The sequence below is a fragment of the Folsomia candida genome, unplaced genomic scaffold (assembly GCF_002217175.1).
Source record: "Folsomia candida strain VU population unplaced genomic scaffold, ASM221717v1 Fcan01_Sc006, whole genome shotgun sequence".
NCBI classification, from domain to species: domain Eukaryota; kingdom Metazoa; phylum Arthropoda; class Collembola; order Entomobryomorpha; family Isotomidae; genus Folsomia; species Folsomia candida.
Window position 1 is genome coordinate 9762364 of NW_019091198.1, and position 23523 is coordinate 9785886.

Below are 23523 nucleotides of genomic sequence, written 5' to 3' on the forward strand. Positions count from 1 at the left end.
ACTTACCAAATTTGGTAGAGGATAAGGCGAATATCTGTAGTTGCCAAGGGATGGGTAATTGAGACCACCGCCAAGAATTTTAGAATAATTGGCCGCTGCAGCTGCCACTGTAATTTGAACCAAGGAAGTTGCGATTTACTATTATTATTGCAATATAATCAACTTGGTCAGTCATCCGGACAAAAAAACGTGAAAAGTTCTTCTTACGTGAAAACGTCGGCGAACCTTGTGCAGCCAGAGATGAAGCAGAAAGTGGAAGAACCATACGCTTAGCAAGGAGATTCAAACTCGCAACGGTTTCCTTAGGTTGAGCCTTCTTACATTCCACCTGGACCAGTCAGTCGAAAAATTTGACATCTTTTAGTATAGAATCTAACTCCAACTTCCGTGAAATTATTCCCATAGGATTTCAAAAGACGTGCATACCTTTTTCCCCTTGATTGTATGAAAATGTATCTCACAAATGCGATCCACTACATCCTCAGATTCAAAAGTGACAAAACCGAAGCCTCGATGTCGCTTGGTTTGTTGATCCATGAGCATGACTGCTTCTTCCACCTGAATGAAGGAGAACATGTGCATTTTATTTTATTTTTCATATACGTACGAATGTATGCACATGTCAACCCACCCACCAATCTTAATCACATGCAAATATATAAACGGGCAAATAACGAGACCAAGTGTTATACGGTATGCGACATCACGAACGACTTACTTTCCCAAACTGGAAGAAATATGCTTTCACTTCCTCCACCGAGGTCTCTTGGCTCACCCCACCCACGAATACCTTCTTGGTTTTGTTTGACCTGGAGGACAAATCAGAACAAAATAGATTTCGTTCAAGTCAGTTGAAATAGACAGGAAGATAGATTTTTTGTCTCTTTAGAAAAGAATAAACCAAATTTGTTTTTACCCAGATTTGGATCGAGGTGTCGCCCTGAAAATAGAAAAATTTCAGAATATTATTTACGGGTTCTTTTCGACTTTCTCTTCTGAATTTTTCTCGCCCACCAGGAACAATGCATTTATTTCAAGTGTATGTATATTATTCTAATCAGGTAAGTCTTAAAATAGAGACAAACTCAATCTCAGACGATTGAGGGGTATGACATTTCTCTTCAAGTTGAAGGTTCACATACGTATAATCTTTATGTAAATAAAAACAAAGCCGCACAGGAGAAAGTTTAGTTTAAGTGGGATTGAGGGCTATGTATAGTCATTGTTTTGATTTCCTAAATCTATTTCCAGATCACTCTAAATTTGTTGCTTTACTATTGACAATTGTGTACACATTGTAACACATTGTATAAATAATTATGTTTTGCATACCGTTTCGGGTCGATTCTTTTACCATCCAGCATGTGAATAGGAACTGCCAATACTCTCGGAACTGTGGTTGAGTCGGTAAATGTGATAAATCCAAACCCCCGACTTCTCTGTGAATTCATAAAAATCACGCAATTAATAACATTCATACATCAACTAAAACACTTAATAAACGCGTGCAGCTTATGTCCTGTTATTTTTAAGTGAAAATGTAAATTTTAGCTTTACGGAAAAGTGCAAATCTAACAACGCCAGTCTTACTATATTCTCGTCATTTTTCAATATCATTCCTAAATTGACGTGCAGTTTAGTATCTCCGCTTTTTCCACGTGTATGTAAAATTCTTTGTCAAGTTTGGAACACATATTAAAGTTACTGCATTTTTCATCTTTTGAGCAATTTTCTTCCATTTTTGAGCTCGAAACTTGTACTAAAAACGAAACCACGTGGGTGGGGCGACCCTACCTGAGTGATGGGATCCTTCATGACTAGGACATCGGTGACGGGTCCAAATTGAGAGAAGTAGTCTCTTAACTTCTCCGGCGTCGTCTGCCAACTCAGCCCCCCAACGAAGAGTTTGTTCTCATAGCCGGAGGATGAGCTCCCGTTCGTCACGCCCCCATTCCCTCCCGAGGGCGACGACCGCGCCGAGTTTGTCTCCTCGCCCGATGGGTTGTGAATCATGGGCGTCGTCACAATGGTCCCGTTCTCTAAGGACAAACCGTTCAACAGCCCTCCGTCCATCTTCAGAATGTTGTTTGGATCTGTAAAGAGTAAGAAACATAGTTAGCACTAGTCCCTTTGACTCGTTTTCGTACAGGGAGGGTAGGAGGAGAGGATCAGATAACGTACTCAGGGTTGCCAACCAAGAGCAATATCATTCTCACTATCCCCCAGATTCAGAAAACTAGGATTCAACTCCTCATTTGTAGTGCTTTTTTAGTTATTTTAATGTTTGCTTTTTTATCTAGTTCATTTTGACTACATTTAAACAATGACATATGTAGTTGAACCAGAACATGTTCTAAAAGTTAAGTTATGTAGTTTTTAAAATGTCGAAAGTCCCGTTTAGTACGAGTCTCACAGTCGTAATTTGTCTTGCCTAAGGAGTCTCAGATCGAACTGGTTAGTAATTTGTCAGGTGTATACAGTACGTATTGTATGTAGCTTGTAGCAAGTGGATAAATTGTGCCACATCTTGACCAACATTTTCGAAAAATACTTTGCAATAATCGCAACAGTAATCAATAAATTTATGATGGGAATATTATTAGTTCACTCAAAACCCCATTGCCATAATGCCCTGCGAGCCATGGTTGGTAGTAGAAATAGAGTGATCCTACTAAAAAGTACTTATGCAGAGTGAGTGGACATGGCTGAAAACAATGCATTTTGGCTTTCACCAGCATAAAAAGTGAGGTTGTGTCGTGGGCGAGTGGTGCGTGAATAAGTGGTCTCTCTCGTCCTACTCGTAAGTAATAAAACTACTCGACTTTTTTCCCATTTGGCCCACCAAGATTACATTTACTCACCTGCCTGCCATTCCCATGTCATTACCGTCGCTCCGGAATTTGTGATTAAACTGCAATGATAATTGTATGGTGGTGGAGAAAGCGGAGAGGAAAGTACAGAAATTTCGTCATGTTCCTCCCTTCATTCGATCCATTATTCCTCTCTCTCTCAGTCAATACTTACACACGGCCTGTTTTGTCGGTAGTCTTGCTTGGCATTACGTAAACCTCTCGGTTCTTTTCCTGTCGAGACATTGCTTTCATTCTTCTAACAACATGGCTTAATAGCCTAATAGCAATGCGGTTGGGAGCAATTTATTGCATATTCGAGTCATAAAGTTGAACCAAAGTATGGAATTCTTTGCGAAATCTTGCAACTTTCTCTCCACTCGAAGAGGAAGAAGAGGATTAGGGCCAGAAGAGAGATGTGGTATTATTATCTAATAAAATTCCACTTAATCTCCCACCATCATCATCCCCTTTTCTTCTTTGGTGGGACGACAAGCATCAGGAGGACACATCTGCAGCTCGGCTTGGCTCAGGTTACGTTGTTTAAATTATGTTCCTTCCTCAGTGTGTCCCATTTCGCATAGTTGGAATACCACATGAGACAAGACAAGGAGATGGATGCCAAGTTATGCATACACAAGACAAACCAGAAGACCGAGGACCAGGTACATGCGTCCGTACAATAAGTTTCGCAGTACAAAACACAATAGAGTCCTCCGCGTCCCGAGAGAGGAGATGAGGACAAGTATTTTGGTTGTGGTATTCAACTAAGGAGGACAACTTGGGACTGAAAGACTTACAGATTGTGATGTTCTTTGGATGTGTTGTAGACTGGGTGAGTGTGCGAATAGCGAAGGAGGGTTTTACTCCATGGCTCCGTTTGCGTCATCCACACCCCCTCAAAGTGGCAAAAAAACACGAAAAAGACCCTGTTGTGGCTCATTAAAACCTTTGTCAAAAGCCCAATTTTGATCGGAGTTTTATAATTCTAGCATTTTCTTGATAGTTGTTTTCCCATATCAAACTAGACTTTTTCGAAATTTTGTTTTTTTCGAATATATGGTCAGAATATTTTCTAAAATATTGATTTAAAGATTTAAAGAACCGAGATTGAAGTCGGGTACGATAAAACTAGTATATAGGATAACAAAATTTCAAAAATTATGAAAATTCGATAAAAATTACAATTTTTTGGTGAATTTTTTAATAGGAACAGTTTAGCATGGGGTTCCTCTTTGAGGGGGTTTTTCGCGGACGCAAATGAGGCCATGGGATAAAACCTTCACTTTTCGTACACTCACCTCGTACTTCAACACATCCAAAGGGCGTCAAAATCTGTGAGTGCGTCAGTGACAAGCTCTCCTCCAAAGTACACAATCACTACACTCCACTCCACAAACTATTATTATTACAAGAAAGACGATGAAGAGGAGAAAGAGAGAGTAATAAGGATCAAAGTTGAAAACTACATAGACCAACATGCTACTTACGTATTTACAACAACTTCCAAAGTGCATACACCACGCATGCATTAAGAAGAGGAGAGAACATCACATAATAATAATGTCCTGTTTTGTTTAGCAAGTGATTATTCCGTCAAGAAGGAAGGAAGTCTCATTTCGTTTGGCATTTCGCTATTTTTTTTATTTCCGTCTCCATATCCATCCCACTTATGCCTGATTGTTGTTGTTCCTGCCCAACCAAACGAGTAGGAGACGAATAAGAAGAATCCGCTCGGAAATAAATAATTTGTTGGCATCATGTCACATATGAGACATGATGTTTTTACTTTAAATGTTTTCTCCCTTTCGAGAAGAAGAATTGAAAATTTAATTGGAATCAGGAGATGGATGTACAAATGTTGAATGCCAGGCTTGTTTAGATCGCCTCTCTTTCATCTTGTTTTACTCTGAGGAAAAGAAAAAACTTAAAAAAGTTGAATTTTCGCTACTGCTACTGCTGCCTGGGTGGAGGGGATATCGTTTATGATCTCCCCTAATTTCTGGGACGATTCATCTTATTTTATTATTTAAATGTGAAAGTCTCTCCGAGATCCATCATTCATGTTCCGGCCGTCGTTTCTGGGAGGAGGAGGAGAAGAAGACCAGCAGTGATGCAATACATTATGCGATGGGATGATGTTGTTTGTCTCAAGCTAGATCATAATAATTTCTCGTCTACTGACTGATACGACGACCACGAGCACGACTGCTGCCGCTACTACGACCACTGGTACGAACGACGAACAACTGACGACTTGTCGGGTGGTGAACGAAATGAAGATAAACTCGGTTTAATTCATGAGATCAATTTGTATCTGACTGGGACCAAATCCCTTCCTTGCCAAACTCCAGTCACTCAATTGTCAATGATGGATGTTGGCGTGGAGGAGGAAGATGAGAAATGGGACAAATGTCGGAGCCATGAGTTGACATGAATTTCTCCTTCCTCTCCTCCTTCTGAAATACATATTTACTGCTCAATACTACTCGGAGGAGCAGTTTTCAAGTACTTTGGACGTGGTGGACATAGTGGTGGACTGGACAGTAAAAGCAAAATGTGTACACAATTGCCACCTTTTTACCACGCTTGAGCAAAATGGGAGGAGAAAATGCATGTTAAATAGGAAAGTGGTCCGGTTTTTGCAATGATGTGGAAATAACCGACTTAAAGTGGTGGTGGAGGTAGTGGAGGTGGGGGGTGGTTGTGGATGGGGGGTGGGATTGGATAGCTGCCTGCCTGTCATGGAAAGTGAAAGAGAGTGACACATTCAATCTACAAGCTGGATATACTGACTGGCTCGGCAGGATATTTAGTAAGTGAAGGTGGTAAATGCACACGAGTCGTGGTGGCGTTGGTGAGAGTATGAGCATGGTAAGTGATAATATTAAGAGAGAAAGCCGGCTGAAATCAGGGAAAGAAACGTGCCCAAGATGCAAATTGTGCTTTAAAGAGTAGCACTAGAGTCGCATGCATGATGCCCGTTAGTAGCACGGCGTCCAAGCCGCTGCCAGGTTTCACAGGAAGGAAGGATGGAGAGAGAGAGAGCTCTTATATCTAATCTACTTCACAACCCTGATGTCATTATAATACTCACTCACACCGATGAGTAATACATGTAATGTTAGTCTAACCCTGTAGAATAATAGGTTCTGGTGAGGCTGGAAAAGTGTTCATGTTTCATACTTACTGAATCAATTATTGGCTCTCTTCTGCTGGAAAATAAATTGCAAACTTGCTTACGAGAGAGATGAGCTGCTGCTGCCTGGGCTCGAATTTGCTAAATGATTTACACACATTGCAAGCAACCCGAAGTACAGGACAATCCAATCTCAACCCCGTAACCAGCAACCTTTCTCTCTCTCCCACTCTCATCCATTTGGTCATCTCAATTCGAATAGTATTGGAATTCATGATTGTCTCGTCTCGCTCCCATCCAATTAAAATCACTCCACGGCCATACATTTACACTGAAATCAGATATTCCGTCGGCAGATAGTGGTTGTTGTTGGGGGAGAAATAGAAATGAATCATGCGTCAGATTTGGTGGGCTTCGAAATAGCATTCCTGTGGAGGAGTTAGACATAATTTCCCAAGTGATGATGGGATAGAGTAGAGAAGAAGGCACAATATTCAGTTGTGGCAATAATAGGTATGCACCCACAGTAGTGGAAAGAAGAGGGAAGAAGAGAGGGTGGCCAGTCAGTGGTGGTGGTGATGGCTCTACTACTGACTAAATACCTACCACCACCACTGCTGACTGACTGGGGTGAAAGTCTGCTGTCTGGCTGAGGGAAAGTTTTCGCTCGGGTTTTTCTCTCTCTCTCCCTAGTCTCTCGTACATAATGTTGGTTAGTTAGTTGGCGCAGAGAGAGAAGTGAGGACGGAAAAGGTAGTCGCCCTGACGCCGGCGCCCAAATCGCCCCCTCCGTCATGATCGATTGGCTAAGATTGGAGAGAAAGTCCACACCAGTTCTTCTCCCTCACTCACAATCCACCACCCACCGCTCCTACTCCTCAAAACCTGAGAAACCAACAACACCAGCCCCACCAAGTCCTCCTCCCACAGCTCGTGCTGACCCCACTTTCACCTCGGAAAAAGTGCCCCCTTCCGTCCTCAAGTCGTCGCAAGTACAACTTTTTGGTCACCTTCGGAGGGACATTGTACGGAAGTAAGAACTCCTGCTCTCTCTCTCTCACTTTCTTTATTCTTCCTGGTTCACCTCCCAACAAAAACCATTGACGGCTCGATGGGATGGACAGTTTAGGGGAAATTTCAAGAAATCTGGGCATTATTAAAGGACCGATAAACCTGGGAATCATTCCAATTGAGCAACAAAACTGGTATAAATCTGGATTGAGAAATATTGGAGACAACTTTATCACAAGAAGCAGGAAGAAGATTCTTCGACCTGTAACTGTGTTTACTAGTGGTGATTATAAGGGTGTGGTACCTTGAGAGAGCATTTCTAGGATTCTGTCATCATAGAAATAATCATCTTCCACTACTTCTGGCTGCTGGCTACTATATTGTCCTGTCACAGCAGTACTGAAAAATAGATACTGATGTGTCGGGACATATTCCTAGCCTTGGCCGTTTCACCGTTTGGATCATTATACATCCCACCATCATTGCACATCCTGCCACATTATCATTTTCATTATAATGGGTAAGTAAAAAAATTAACTTTTCCTGCCGCAACTTTTCCCGGACAAGAATTTAGTATGTGTGTGTGTGTGTCATGTACATAAATTTATGTGTTGAGCATTTGTAACTAATTGTAATAAATGTGCGGTGTAATTACCTGTGTATTATAATGTTTGTGTAATCCTTGATTGGTTCATGTCTGTCAAAACACTTTCTCTCTCTCTCCCTCTCCCTCTCCCTCTCCCTAATTACATGTCCGCCTCCCATGATTGCTGCACCGTTTTTATGTATGTGTCTACATGTCACCGTCGCTTTCTCTCTGCTGGCAAAAGCAGCCCAGCCGAGAGAAAGTAGAGACTCAACGTCAACGCTGTAACTCCTACGTACATCCAACGAAACAACTTCATTCCGCTGTTCTTGAGGGATTAAAGACAGCGAAATGGAGAATCTTAACAGGAGACACATTCCATAATAATCCCTTCCATCCAACCAACCAACTTTCTCTCTTCAACTTCCATTACATTAATTAAGGCAAATATGCTTGGCCAAGAAAAAAATAATTAATTTTATGACCATGTTCTCCCAGTCTTTAAGAGACCTCTTGCTCAACAATTCATCTGGACAGGGAGAAAAAAGTATGTAAAGAAAATTTAAAACGAGGAGAACTTGTCAGTCTCTCGAAACTACTTTAATCGAATAAAAGTTTACTTTTCTTTTATTGCTGTCCAATTCCATTTTGAATTTTGAATTTTAAGTCATTTCGAGGTGGATCATGCGAGTGGGATGCGGAGTAGGAGGGAGGAGGGAGGGAGAGAGAGATGAAGCACCTGAACTGAAACGGGTCGAAAGAATTGCTTTCACTAGAGAAAGAGAAGAAGAAGGGAATGAAATCTGTGGTGGTTTTAGCTGGGCGAGTAGTAGTGAGACGACAACCAGGGTGGATATATTCCGGTGATTGAGGGGAAGGTGGCAGCCATGCGTCTGCTGCTGCTACTTTTCTCCAAAAACGGTATAGAAATTGTATGCCTGCTGCTCCCACCTACCTTTTTTGCCTGTATTTCATTTCAGTACACAATCATCTAGTCCACAATCGTGCCTGGCTGAATATTATCCCGTGAGATGTGACAAGTTGGATTTATTGAAGCCCGACATGTAGTAGAATGTATGTGCATGCCTCTCAGTAAACCTGGTCAACGATGTGCTCCGCTAGTTTCAATTTCATTCGCGTATAAATAGCTACATTTCCTCGATACGTGAAACAATTGGTGAAACACCGTTCAGAAAAGATGTAGTCATAAAACTCTTTCACCCTGAAAAGGGCACGGCTCTGTGTGTGTAGTTACCGCCCAGTAGAACTTGGTCAACTTTATCCATATCCATATTCTGTGCAGTAATTGAGCTACTGCTCATCCTGCCAGCCAGCTGCATTATTTTAAAACAATGGGCAAAACTAGACCCAAATGTAGTTGTTTTTAGATACATGATCACGAGATGATGACTCTCATCCATGCGATTTCTCCGTTTCACTGCACAACCACAATCTGTGAACTTTCCCCGGCCAAATAACTAACTGGCATTCTTTCCTCCCCCTCTTTTTTGAACCTGCTTGCAGCTAGCTACACCCTGCCAAGGATCGCTGACTGCTATTCTTGGCACCTGTTCGAAAAACAACGGATTTCTGCTCAAGTAGTTGGCATATTGGCTGGGAAGAAATGTGAGAGAAAGTAGTAACAATTCAATACAAAACAACTCCATTCCAAGCCCACGACCACGGCCACCAAGAATACAATAAAAAGCCATAGGCCAGCAGCAGACGGGACGGGTGAAGGAACATAGCGAAACAATTACCTCTCGTCGTCGTCGTCGTCATCGTGGCACAAGCAGGTCATTTGCCACTAAGTTGCATCCTTCCTTCCGCCGTAGGAATACCACCTCCTACTCACAGCAACTAAATACTTCTTCTCGTCCTCCTCACTTTCTCCGTCGCGATAATGAATTCATTTGCATTTCTCAGAGAAATGAGTTCACTTAGAGGCGAGTCTCTCAGTTTTAACCAACTTAACTCGGCCTGAAAGTGTTTTATGATAATGACAATGGACACGTTAACTGAACTCGGGGTCCAGTGATTACGTTCATTACTTATTCTCACAATTTTCAGAACGGAACGAGCAACGACACAGAAGTGGAAATGGCTTAAAATGGAAGTGGTGGTGGTTTAGTTGCAATATTCTCTGCTAACTTTGCCTCCACTACTATGCGAACCATTACGATATGATGTATTACGACTACTAGTAGTAGTTTCATTCCTTGTCACTACTACTTCCATCCGTCCATTTGACAACATCATGGTCTTCTCTCTCTTCATGCCATGACAGGAATCTTAATATTCCCATCAGTACAAGGACTCACGCTTCTCCGCTGCCTGCACGGTTGTTATGAGATATTAGGAACATTATTGATTTGATTGCGTTGCATTATCGCAAAGTACCACTGCCACCAGGACGCAGCATTTTGTAAGCGGTATAAGAGCAACTATGCACGTACAGACAGACTCTCAGTTTCTTGAGGTAGACAATTTTCGCTTGTGGGACAACATCGACAAGAACCCTGAGACACGGCACGGAACAACGTATCTCTTCGTCTCTTTACAATACATTTATCATACCAATTTGCAATATGGATAACACAAGGAAAGGGTAGCCCAGCCCTCCTGCCGAAAATAATGCATATTCTAATTCAACAACATCATGTCCTCTTGTATAATAATATTATTATTCTTCTAGGATGGATGTATCTCAACCGGGTTTTTCACTCGGTGAATGAATGACACGAACAAAAAAAACTAACTTTTAACTAAGCTAATTCTTGAAACGGTGTTTCTCATTTGTGATGTCGTCGTTGTATACTTTTTGCTTCATTTTATACCGCACTCGAATCGAATGAAAAACTTTGTACCGAAACAACTCTCGGATAGTTGACGCCTTGCTCATTGCTTCTCCTTATTAAAAGTCTACATATACAATGAAGAAAACACTTTTTGATCTTTATCATTCACCGAAATGCATGCAGTCTGTGTCAGTCAGATCATAATGAAGATGACAAGTGTTTGGGGTGCTGCTGGTGGTGTGTTCTCCTTTACTAGAAAAAAAGTCACAATGTTTTTACCCTCAATATAATTATGGTTGTGCCATATATGCAATGCAATGCTACATATATGTACATGTCAAGAAAAGAATGTCCTGCAGTGACGAAGATGATACAACATACCACAAAACGAACCCACTAACGAAGTGCATGCACGCAGAAACAAATAAATGAAAAAAAGTTCAATTTTCCTAGATATCGCCGCCACCATAATAAGGACACAAGAAGAAGCATGTGGTGCTATATATATGCAGACGTATGTACATGTAAATCAATACTGTCATGATTGAGCACCTCATTGTAATCAATTTTTGTGTCGAGAGAGGCACATAGCGAGGGGAATTTAATTGTGATTTTACGGGGAATAAAAGAGGAAGCAAGTTTGATCAATGATGACGGCAAAGTGATAATAAATATGGGTTACAGTCTTCTCATACAAGTAATCGAGAAGCTAAAAAGCTTTTTCGTTTTACTCCGTCCTTTTTTTCTCGAGTCGGGCCAACCAACAAGAAGACCAGCCAACTAACGCCGTGTGTTTTGTTGACTTATAAAAGTGCGAATATTGCAGCGTGTGTGGATGAAAATAAAAATGACAACTTGATAAACACAAATTATTATTGTCGAGTTGAAAGTTGAACGTGCAGTTGCCATTTGCTTATATTTTTTTTTTGCTTGAATTGTGGTGGGTGGGTGGGTGGTTATAGATGTGGTGTGAAGCTATGGTGTGTAGCTACAGGATTATCTAGTGGTCGTGTGGTTGAATTGAATCCATGAGCATTCATCGGGCGGGTAGCATGTGCGGCGACAACGTGAGAGAGAGACGAGATCAGGGGCAGTGTCGTTAGAGAGATTCAAGCCAAGAGCGTCTTAAAAGACTTAAAAACCTCTTCGGGGCATTAACCGTTCGAGTTTCGACTTTGAAATATTTTGCCATTGGTACAAACCCTATGCAAAGCAAAGCAAACTGTGGTGATGCTGTGGAGAGAGAGACAGAGATATATTTTTACCCTATCTCTCGGTTATATTGGATGAATAATTCTATATCGGCCACTTACATACATTCGCAGCAGTGATGGTGGTGCTGGTGGTAGTGTTTGCAGGGTAGATAAAAGTTATTCGCTGCTATAATAAAAATTTCGCCCAGGGGTAAACACGACATTGCATTGCATCGCATGGCCACGGCTGAGAAGAGATACCTGACAATAATACAACGCCATGCCATCCTCCTGGTAAATGTTGGTACGCCATGTTATGCACGCCATATCAGTCAGTTAGTGAGTGAGTGAAAAAAAGAAGGATTCACATAAAGCAAGGCTTCACGCATTTTCGAACTTTTACACGATGTGCAACAAGGAACGAACGAACGAACGGGGATGTGATTGCGATGTTATAAATCTCGCCATGATCTCTTGTTTGACTGTCACAAAATGGGGGAGTCCAGTTAGTTGATTTCGCAACTATACTACTCTGCTAATAACGAATCTCTGCTATATGTATACCTCCCAAGCTACCTGCTATTCCAATCCCTTGCCCAATTTGTTGTTTTGTGATGACAGAATAATGGTGGCATTCTTACCAAGTGCATGTTTTCAAGAGGAGTTGCGATATAAATAAGAGTGGTTTATCCATTTTGTTTGCACAACGGCACATTGGAGTTTGATGCAATCAATTCTTTACAATATAAAAGTGAGCCAGTGGAGCAAAAGTAAAATACCGGCTTTGACATGAGGTAGAGAAATATGTAATGGGGATTTATACATATTTGCGAGAATGTGAGATATGCAGGTTGATGGACACACAGTACGCAGAGAGGAGAAGAAAAAGGAGGAAAAAACTGAGGAAAACGAATCGAATTGCTGTAAAGATGGCCGGATAGGCCGAGATCATCTCACTGCACTCGATTCGTTCTCACACACATGGATAGAGGACGAGAACGACTTCGACGAAGGTGGAAGGAGAAAGAAAGAAACGCGATACGAACATTATTTCGAATGAGGAATATGAGGATGAGATGAGAAGGATGATATGGTTGCATGATTTAGATTCAGATTTTATGCGCCGAGAGAGAGAACGGATATGCAGAGAACAGATAAATTTGTACCAACGACGACGTGCACATATTCCTCTTCTCAAGTGCTGGATCTGGATGGATGACACTTGAGAAAAAGAGGTTTGATATGAGTTTTAAAAATCAGTTGTCGGTGGTGGTGGTGTGGTGGTGTCGTCGGTGGGCAGGATATTAGATGGGGACGAGTTAGCATTAAGGTTCTTGAGATCAAAGCTCCTCCGTTTTCTGTCGCTGGCTCGGTCTCGCGTGAGCAAGTTTGCCAGTTTGAGACGACTACTTATTCATTATTTTGTGTCTATTAATTCACCACGGTGTGAGGAGGTAGCAGGGAGGAGGAGGATGAGATGAATGTACATATGCAAGTATGGGGGATGATGATATGTATGCATGATGGTCGAGATTGTGGCAAGCTTTTCGTCCTGAATGAGATTCTTGTATCCGCATCTTGTCTCTGGCGATGTTCACTTATTAACTTTTACCATCATCATCAGCAAACTCTTCTGGTCTGGAGTGAGTGAGTGAGCAAGTAGTAGTAGAACAAGAGTCAAGTAAAGCCCGGGTAGTATGTAGTTTTAGGTGGGTAGTATAGCTGGCAGATAGTTGAGGATGTTGACAATGTCAAAATGTAGAAAGGCCTCCTGAGATTCTGGTCAAACCGCAAACCTCTCTTTCTCTCTCCGGCATATGTATGTATGGAGTATGTACGTAGAGATACGTCGAGGAGGAAGTTGAGAGGAACTGGTGGTGTCTTGAGCAGGATCTATGGATGATGATGGGTATGTGGAAAGAGGTTGATCGCAGCTTAGTCTATTCGCAGTTTAGTCTCCATGTCATCATCAAGGAATCAACTACTTCTTCTCCTCCATTTAGCCGTGTGTGACAGGAGAGAGAGAGGAGAAGTAAAGGGGGGAGATGGAAATTTGGGAATTTGGAAGCTTTAATAACCTGTATTGTTGTCGCCTGTCAAAAGATACAATAAACATTGCTTTTGCTTGGTCGGACGGATGGGGTCTTCATCTCTATCTCTTCCCATGGCTAAAAACTACGAGAGGAGAAGGCTGCTGGAGATTAGTTCTCTCCACCAACTTTGGTTGGCTCCTTTCTTTCATCTGCTGCCTCCTTCACTCTCAAATCTCAAGTTTCAAAACTTCTGGGTCTGGCAGAGTTCTCGATTTTTTGCGAAAACTGCTCCCAGCCATCTGCATCAAGGTCTATGACGCTTCTTCTCTTGTTAATCCACTAAGATTTGAAAGAAAAACGCTCCAACACACCAGCATCAGCAGCACCAACTCAATCTCACGTCACGTTTTCCTCATCCAAAACAGAGAAGAGGCACCACCATCATCATAGATCATCACACAATATGTACATACGTACGTACGTATGCATGTTTATATATAACACCGGTGATGATGGTGGTGGTGAAAAGTGAATAGGAGCCGCAAATGAATGGGATTCTCTGGTCTGTGTCTTTAATGGCAGAGCACAATATTCACCCGTCCAAGTGCGATCATTGCGGAGATGAAGATGAAATATGTAATGCATGTGGATCTCCATATAGAAGATCCACCAACCAACCATTAGCCATCCATCCCACCTCCATCCATGTTAGTGGCAGTATTATTATTTCATGTACCAGACTTCAAATTTCCACATTTACCACGAAATCGTAATCCCATAATGCATTATTTTCTTAGCAAAATGTTGTGCAAACAAGGACAGGCACAATTTGCACAAATCTCTCACTTCTACATCCCCTTTCTTTCCTTCCTTTTCACACGTACGTACGTTTCATCTGATTCAATTTATTTTTCTGCAAATGAACCTGTTCTCTTTACTCGACACCAATAAAAGTAATGATGATGATGACGGTGTATTATAGGTATGAATTATGACCAACACGGGCCATGCACTTTTCAACTCCAGCAGTAAACCAACCAACCAAAAAAAAAACATTTTGTACGACAAAGTTTATTTCAAACACACAGGTTTGTTCGGATTCCTTCCTTTTTTTACTACGAGGCAAGAAGGGACATTATTCTCCTGCTGACCAACGTTTCCCAAAGAGAAGGAAGAAATCGGATAAGATGTGAGAGTGGGATTGGGTACGAACTCTGATCTAAATGTGTTATATCCAGTAGGCCGAATACGGGAGAGAAAATATAAAGGGAAAGAATAAAGGTATTATTGGTGGAAGCAGTGATGGGTGCACAACCAACAGAGGCAGAGGTTGCACTAGAAAGCTACCAACCAGCCAACCAACCAGTTTTCTTCAGCTTTCTCTTTACACATATTTTTTTCTATACATTTACTAGCTGATTCTCGTTTTGGTCCGTTTTTACTTCTACTCCTTCAGTTGAATTACCACTCGTTTATTTCGAATAAAGCCAGATATACTCGTTGACGTCCAACTTGAGAGGAAAAGTTGTTTTTCAGTAGGATTTCCATCTCCAGTCTGGGGGGAATTGCATATAAGCTTACACGACTTTTACGTGAAGGTGAAGGAGGAGGAGGCGGCGGCGGTGAGGAAGATAAGCTACGTACGTATAGCGTATTAGGCATCAAGCACTACAAGGCCTCTGCATTTGAAGGTGTATGAATATCTCAGCATGAACAGAAGACGTGTGTATTAAGAAGAAGCCTGTCAGAGCCATTTTTCCATGTGCATGCCCCGCCCGACTGCTTTTATGCATTTATGGTGATGATGATGCAGCACCAATTAACCTTTTGATGATGATTCTTCCTCCAAGCATCTAATTACAATCAGTAAGAGTCAATTTCTCCAAATGTCAATAAAACCATTTATTCCCATCCCACAAGCTCTCTCTTCTCAAGTGTTTTGGTGGGTTCGAGTTGAGTGCGAGCACAGGTCTCTTTATTTTGCGGTTAAGTCACTTTTACAGCTATACGATCTGCCCTGCCGGGGTGAAGAATGGCCGGAATTGTAAAAGATTGGGAGGACAATTATTGACAAGTCCGAGAAGCAGCACTGTGGCGTTATTACGTCCGTATCCGTCTAGTACCACCACTTTTCTCCTTGGCAAGAGTGGACCATGCCACGATGATGATGATGATGACGGCAGAACTTGAAAAGCCTGTGAACAAAGCCTGGGAAATGAAATATAATTAACTCTGGCGCTTTATAAATGTCCCTTCAACCACACTCACTTTCCCGGCCTGGCCTGGAAACTGTGATGCCTGCTAAAATCTTAAGTATCCAAATGGATGGAGAGCACTCTCCATCCGACTTCTGCTGCTGCTGCTGCGGTGGTTCCATTCGCATTCGATATTATCGCATCGGTTCCTTCTTAGCTCTTTTTCATCTTCGTCAAAACAATAACCGACAAAAAGCAAACCAGAGCATACATATAGCACCAAAACCGTCGTCGTCGATACGGCGATGGTCCACAACTCTTGAGTCCATGTTACTTATACACTTTATCGTGACCAGCCAACCAGCCATTGGTCTGGTAGTAGTTGCAGCAGTCAGGAGAACAAGAAGAAGAAGAAGAGGGACTCGGAAAAAGAAGAACTTTGGTCTCGAGTGTTGAAGAGCTTGCTGGATCTCGGATCTGAAAGTGAAGCCAACTCCTTTCGTCCAGCAGCAGCAGCGCAGCGCTATATTCAGCAGGATAGCTTTATACACATATTTGGCTGGGATGAATGGCTGGAGAATAGCAATGCAATGGAAGTGGTCCCTTATTGATCAAACGGAGTGTGAAATGGAAGTGTGAATTGAAAATGACTTGTAGATATTTTGCTTTTGCTCTCTCTCTCTTTCTCGCCAAACTCTAAAGACGACGAGCTAGCCAAAGCAATGTCAAAGCAAGAAGAAGAAGGTGCGCCATGAAATTAAATGGGCACGAGCATATGTATATCGTCGCAAAGAGGCAGAGTTGTTTCATTCCCTAACAACTCTGGATACAATTTATTTATATAACGAAATGCGAAATGAGCCCAGTTTATCACGCAGAGATGTACGTATTCATGTGCCAGTTTTGCATGTAATGTTCAAAATACTCAAGAGTAACATGGTTTGCAAACAAATTAGATTGTAATTTCCTCCATGACGAAAGTTGGATTGATGTTTTTGACACTTATTATGATGATGTAGCCAGGAGAGAGGACGAGATGAAGAAATTCGACTCACGGCAACAACATATTCAGTCAGATCTACCCATGTTCAGGAGGTTGTGTTATTAGTATGTATATTTTTAATGTATTGTTGCCCGTACATACACCTATCTCTCTCCTCCTTTCTCGATCCTAGAAGAATATAATATGTGCTATCATGTCTTTCTCTCTGCTGCGTCCTTCTCCCAACATTGCTGTACATCTTTTACCCCAAACAATGCGGAATGACGGAAATAAGGAAGAAAAGATATTCATGAAAAAGCCTCAACTTTTTTCCACACAAAAGATTCCACTCGCAGCTTGTGCTTAGTCAAGCAGCAAATGGTGATAAAAGTGTTTTGAACTTGGTTTGTGCAAAACTTGAACATCAAAGAATAGAGTTAAACACCTTCTTGCCCTGTCTCGTCGTCGTCGTAAAAAGAGAGAAGAATCATTTCATATTTTTACATTTTAAACAAGAAAATAAGTATTTATAATACTGATTGCATGATCGCATTATGGACCTGCTCAACCTAAAAAGCCAACAAACCAACAACAGCACCACTTTGACAGCAGAGTCGTAGTAGATAATAGATTTTTTTTTCAATCTGCAAACACACACACAGTTTTCCTATGATGATGATGATGACGAGGGACAGTGTTGTTTTTCCGGCTGGATCGTTTTTTACGTCGGGTTAAAATTTTCGTTTATTTTTCAAGTATTTAGAAACATCTGGAGATTTATGTATATGCATATGTTGTAAGTGTGTGTGTAGTTGTAAAGTACATACATACATGCTTTTACTAGAGAATAGAGAGAGATAGAGAGAGTAATATCATCTGCCCGAAGGAAATTTCACTCACTGAGAGAGAGAGATGATAAATATATTATTAACTCACTTTAATAAACTCAATTTAATGTTGAAATGACGTTACAAAATTTCATTTCCAACGTTTCCCTGCTTTTTAGTGAGAATAGTTCTTCTACGTATTGTGCCTGTATTTTGAGTCGTGCATGTATTTATATGGAATGAAAGTGTAAATTCAGTGAAATTCACTGATCACATTATTCGCATTATTATTGACCTTGCTTGTCGTCTGATTGCTCTCGTTATGCAGCGTGAGAAACTGTTTTTTTTAAAGATCTATGCCTTCATGTTGAACAGTTTTGTTGAGAAAATAAAAGATGACAATTCAAAAAGAAGACGATACTCATGTCACATGTCACTTGGCATTTAAAAGAAGTCTAAATTCGATATAGATTTCTTTCATTCATGACAACTCGTCTCGTCCGCGTGTACAATGTGCATAGTTTGGTTTAGTTAGTTGCTATTCGTTCATGCTGCTCGCTCTGGGGTTTTCTATTCTTGTTACCGTTTGTTTCTTTAAACAATTTAGAAAGGAGTATACGAAGGATTCTCAAATTGAGTAGGTCATTCAGCGCTTGAAAAATAAGAACAAGTTGAGAAATGTCCTGGTCCATTAACTTTTACCAATTATACTTAGTGGTTGATCTATTGGTCTCTCTTTTTCTTCTGCATGAATGGGATGATAACTGCATAATAATATTTATTAACAACGGAAGGTTCAATTCATTACAGAAACCACCACCATCGTCTTTTTTCAGGTACTAAATTGAGATTGCACGGATCAAAACCAATGCACTGCTCTATTTCCAATTTAATTTTGCCTACACGAACAAAGTCACCGTTATATCCACACATTTTATCTGCTTTGTCAACCAAAATTCTTCTCCTATTCTCCACCAATCATCATTTTCTTTTACTGCTATTATTCCCACTCCTTGAACAACTGTGCACCAGCTAAATGAGGCTAAACTTTTCCTATTATTGTTCCACATTCATTTTCAGTCAGTCATCCATCCGTCCAGAGAGGGGTAGATGTCATAATGCCAAGCATAACTTATTGACGATTCAAAATTTTCTATATATATTCAGTTACACAAGTTGGAAACAATTTAATTAAAACTTTTCAACACAATGGAGAATTGTCACCTTAATTAGTATTATTATTGTATGCCCCGTAGTAGTGAGTAACCGTGCTTGACACTCTTTCCAACTTGTGCCCCATTACATTTAGACAGAATTTATCATTAGCAGCACTGCAAAAGGACTGGGCCTGGCCTATCCTTAATGGGCCTAGTCATTACGGAGGACAAGACGACGAACAAGCAGGACAACAAGAAGGGCTTAGTGCAAAAACTAGCTAGCAACAATTGACGACCAAGTGTACAACATACTTACGAATTCGTTAGAATGCACTATGGCGTATAAATAATAATGAACGTGCTCACAAACAAGCTCATCTCAAATTACCAAAACTGTGCAATTATTCAGGGAAAAAAACTTGAGGAAATTTTGCACCTTTATTATTATTATTATAACAACAATGTATGCAAGAATAAGAATCTGCATAATTTGAAATACAAGGAGGTACATATTTTGCGGATCGACTGACTGACTGCGTCTATCCAACTATTTATGTCAAGAGAGAAGAAGAATGTCATCACGTTACATTTTATTACATCGCATTATTCGCTAAATGTTCATTTTTTCTACCCATATAGCTCCGATAATATTTACACTTGTGCCGAAACGGACACAAAGTAAGAGTCGTAACTATAACTAACAACAAGTAAAAGGAAAATATGCACAGTAGTTGAGTGAGTGAAGTGAATGAGCTTAACTGCCGTCGTGTTTAATTTTAAGTCAATCAGTTGTCATTCAAGAACTTGCACATGTGCATGTACATATGCTTAATATGTATGTAATACATATGTGTATGCATGCATATGCATATTATGTCTGGGAGGAAGGAACCAAGCCAAAAGCCAGAGAGAGGAAAACTAATAACTCGTTCGTCGAGCTATTATTATTATCATTAATTTGCATAATAATTTTAATTTGAGTTTAGTTTATCTCCTCCCCACCCTGAGTTGAGCAGTTAAATATTCTTTTTGATTGCCCAGGCAGGTTAGTTTCTTTCAGTTCAATTGATATCATCACCTGAAATAAATTTTTGTGTCTGTGTACCTGATGATAGTTGATGATGTAAGGCAAATCGTTAAATTTGAACTAACCAGGTACATACAAATAAATTATATTTTGTGGGATTTTCTATCATTATTACGAAGGATAAATAATAATCATGGAAAGGATTTTTCGTTGTCGTCGGGGTCGGGGTCTTGTTGTATTTGTCATATTCTGTCCGTCTATTTTATTGATTGCTTCATGCCATGAATGCTTAATTAGAGGGGGTAATAAGTAAGTAAATAAGTAAGGGTGACCTACTTGGCAAGGGGAGGATGTTGATGAAGGTTGGGTGATGGAGTTTAGTCCTGGGGGGCGGGTAGACGCTGGTGGGTGTGGGCGCCGGGCCGAGGAGGGCGTTGAGTCGTAGCGTGTCGTCAATGAGCTGGGCACTGGTGACCGAGGGGCATAAATGGAGCGCACTAGTGGGAAATCCCGTCGTCGTCGTTGACGTGATCATTCATAAAAACTTACGGGGGGACAGTTTGTTTAACGAGGGTTCAGAAATACTCTCCTCTCTTTTATGAGTACGTAACGTATATGTATTTATACTTTTTGAATTCGGATAATTCACAATATTTATTTTAAACCACTTTTCTAAATTACGGTATTTATTGATAATACAAGCGGTGATGGTAGTGACTTTTTTTTTGTCTCACTTGCACTTAAGTTATGTCAATAACATAGTAAAACCTTTATCTAGTTGTGTTAGTATATTTATGTGCGACGTTGATGATAATTTCGAGATGTATTTTTCCACTCGCGAGACAAAAACTTTACAACTTTTACATTCTTTTACTTACATGTCGTTGCATAGAAGGAAACTATTACTCTTTCTTTATAGCTTTGTTTTTATTTATTCTTCAAGTATTATGAAATGATTGATTTTTGGTTAACTTTTTATCGTCGTCCGTCCTCCGCCGTATTATATTTCGGAATGTGTATAACAAGAAGAAGGAGAAGAAGAAGAGGTATTTATTACAAATTAGAGTCGAATTATTGACAAGAGAGCGATCAGGGTATTAGATTTTTTTTCGTGGAGAAATATTCTATAAAAATTTGTTATATTTTTCTCCTCCTCTGCATTTAGTTGATTCTTCTTTTATGTATTAATGTTTATTTTTGATTTCAGTTCAAGTCCTCCTTTGTTTAGGATAATCGTATATATATATTTTTTTAATACCTTCCGTTAATTTCTTCCTTTCTCCCGAGGTAGGTAGTAATTAGTTGTTAGTATAGAAATGAAGATAATACAAGTTTCCAAAATTATTAGGAAAACTCTTTCGCCTGGATTGAATTCAATACTGATGATGATGATTCGAGTTGTATGTGGTTTTATTTAGTTAACAAGAACAACAACAACTTTTGAACAATGATGTCTCCAAGAAGAAGAAGAAGCAGGAAAAGTGCTCTCCTCCTTAAACAACTCCGGTACTACGAGTAATAAGGTGTATATCTTTTGTGCAGTGACTTCCAGTCGACGTATATCTAGTGATGATGAGCCAATTAGTAATTGGCGTCGTCGTCGTATTGCGAACACTGGGAGGAGGAGTGTGACAAGAGAGAGAGAGATACATACACAAGTAGTTTCGTGTATAATACGAGAGAAGCTTAATGTCTTTATTATTGCTCACAATAATTAGTGGAGTACTTTGGACAGGTGGTGTTCCCTGGTGACAATTAGGGCGCGATTATTGGAATGATTTCGGACATAGGACGAGGAGGAGGAGGAGGAGGATGAGGCAAAATTATTATTGTTATTATTGCAGTTTCCTCTTTTCTTCAGTATTTTTGGGGAAGTTGTGGCAGAGAGAAGAAACACAGCGAGTCTGAAAACGGTATGTTCTCTTCTGCTCCTCTTAAAGAGTGCGGCAGCAGAAGGTTAGCCGAGTTTTAGTCGTAAGGGCAGCCAGCTCTAAAACACGGCATTTTAGTCGACCGTCGTGTAATGCGAATGCTAGCTGCTAGCTGCTGAATAGAAGAATAGAAGTGCAGGCAGGCAATGGTATGGAGTTTAAGCAGCCAGAAGAGAGCTTTAACGGATTGGAGAGACCAATGCTGTAGAAAAGAGTTGAGTTCCCACACAAGGACCCTCAAGCAAGCAAGCCAGCAATCCATACAATAAACCTTTTTGGTTTCTGTATCTGGGGGTATATGGCTCTCTGCTGATTTCCTCCTGTCTGCCTCCATCTAGTTCTAGAAGAGCCCCACAGTTCGGCTATTATAACGCCACGACTACCTGGCCAACTACGAAAACGTCACTTACTTACTTGCATAATAACTCCAAATGCAATTAACCTTATAACGACGATGACGAGAGGACGACGTCACCGCGGCAGAAGCAGCAAATCCTTTCACAATCCATCCCACTGTACGGCAAGATAGATGAGCTTGAACGTGTGTGTGCGTAACTCGGGATGAATTAAGCGTCGAATGTGGAAATCATTTGAGGAGATGAGATGCGACACACTTGGATATCTCGTATTCATCTCCGGAAGTCAATCTGCGCTTAAGAAAAGACGATGTTGGGACGTGATAAGAAGACAAACTTTTTGGGACTCCAGTCTCACATACGTATAACTTGACGTATTTATATGTGCATATCACGTGTGGATGGATATGTAGGATGATAAAGATAAGAGAAAAGGACCGGCATTCACACGGTATTGTATTTATATTGTGTGTTTGGATGAAATGAAGAGGATAAAAGTGGCGTATTGGGTTTCCAACTACTTGCTTTTCTCATCAGTCGGTCTTGTCTCATCAAATCTTTCGCACAGCAGCACGAGCTAATTGCTGGGCTTTGATGAATGTATATTTTGGCATGTGCTTCTTTCTAGTGGTTTTGCTTTCCCCAGGTGGTGGACCTCAACTACGTACGTATAATATATCTGCACAAACTTACATCTTTCCCTCTCAATCACTCACTTTCTCTCTACTTTCTCTCTCACATACACACACACACACATCGACAAACATCAACTTTCACCACTACGATAGGCAACTTTCTTTCTGGACTGGATAGAAAAAAACCATGCCATGCCTGCGACTACACGACGACAACGACGACGACAGGGTGACTAATTGCTATAAAGAGATTCGTATCATTTAACAAACTCTCGACGTTTTCATCAATTATTCACCAGCTATTTAATCATCGCTACTTTCAAATCACTACTTGCTCAATCTATCCAATCCTTAATAAAGTTTTAATCAAAACGGAGTTGGAAATTCAAAGTTGGAAAATTACCCCCATGTAAATAATTCTAAGAGACATGGTTTAGTTAGATTTATGATTTTAGTGAGGCTAATTCGTCTGGAGAGAGAAACTAATTGCTTGTTCCTACCTGATAAGAGTTTCTCATTCGATTAGCTTGTTTGGGTGATGGTGGTACATTTCAAAGCTTGGTAAATGGTAACAATACAATCAATGGAACAACGCATTATTATTATCATTATTTGTCTCAAGTTGAGAATGAATGGCTAGAGTTGGAGTCTAGGTCGAGGCGAGTATTCTGGTTTCCGAGTCGTGAAGAGGAGACGTACAAGTTTTGTCATGAAATTGGATTCGTTGGTTGGAAAGTCATATTCATTACGAGAGACAAATTGAGACAAGTTGAGACAAATGAGGACGAGTATCGAGGCAGCCGT

At 40.6% G+C, this 23523-nt stretch overlaps 1 protein-coding gene across 1 annotated transcript in view; it reads right to left on the reverse strand.

Annotated features, from left to right (window-relative positions):
• The window catches only part of LOC110851522 (RNA-binding protein Musashi homolog 2), a 28384-nt gene extending 6149 nt beyond the window's left edge, over positions 1-22235 (reverse strand). The window contains exons 1-8 of the mRNA XM_022099334.2: positions 20134-22235; positions 1795-2093; positions 1333-1439; positions 917-940; positions 719-809; positions 427-558; positions 208-328; positions 7-107 (exon numbers count right to left, since the gene is read on the reverse strand). Coding sequence (XP_021955026.1) covers positions 7-107; positions 208-328; positions 427-558; positions 719-809; positions 917-940; positions 1333-1439; positions 1795-2093; positions 20134-20332 — 1074 coding nt within the window. The 5' untranslated portion in view covers positions 20333-22235. The remainder of the gene's footprint in view (positions 1-6; positions 108-207; positions 329-426; positions 559-718; positions 810-916; positions 941-1332; positions 1440-1794; positions 2094-20133) is intronic.
• Between the last annotated feature and the right edge of the window lie 1288 nt (positions 22236-23523).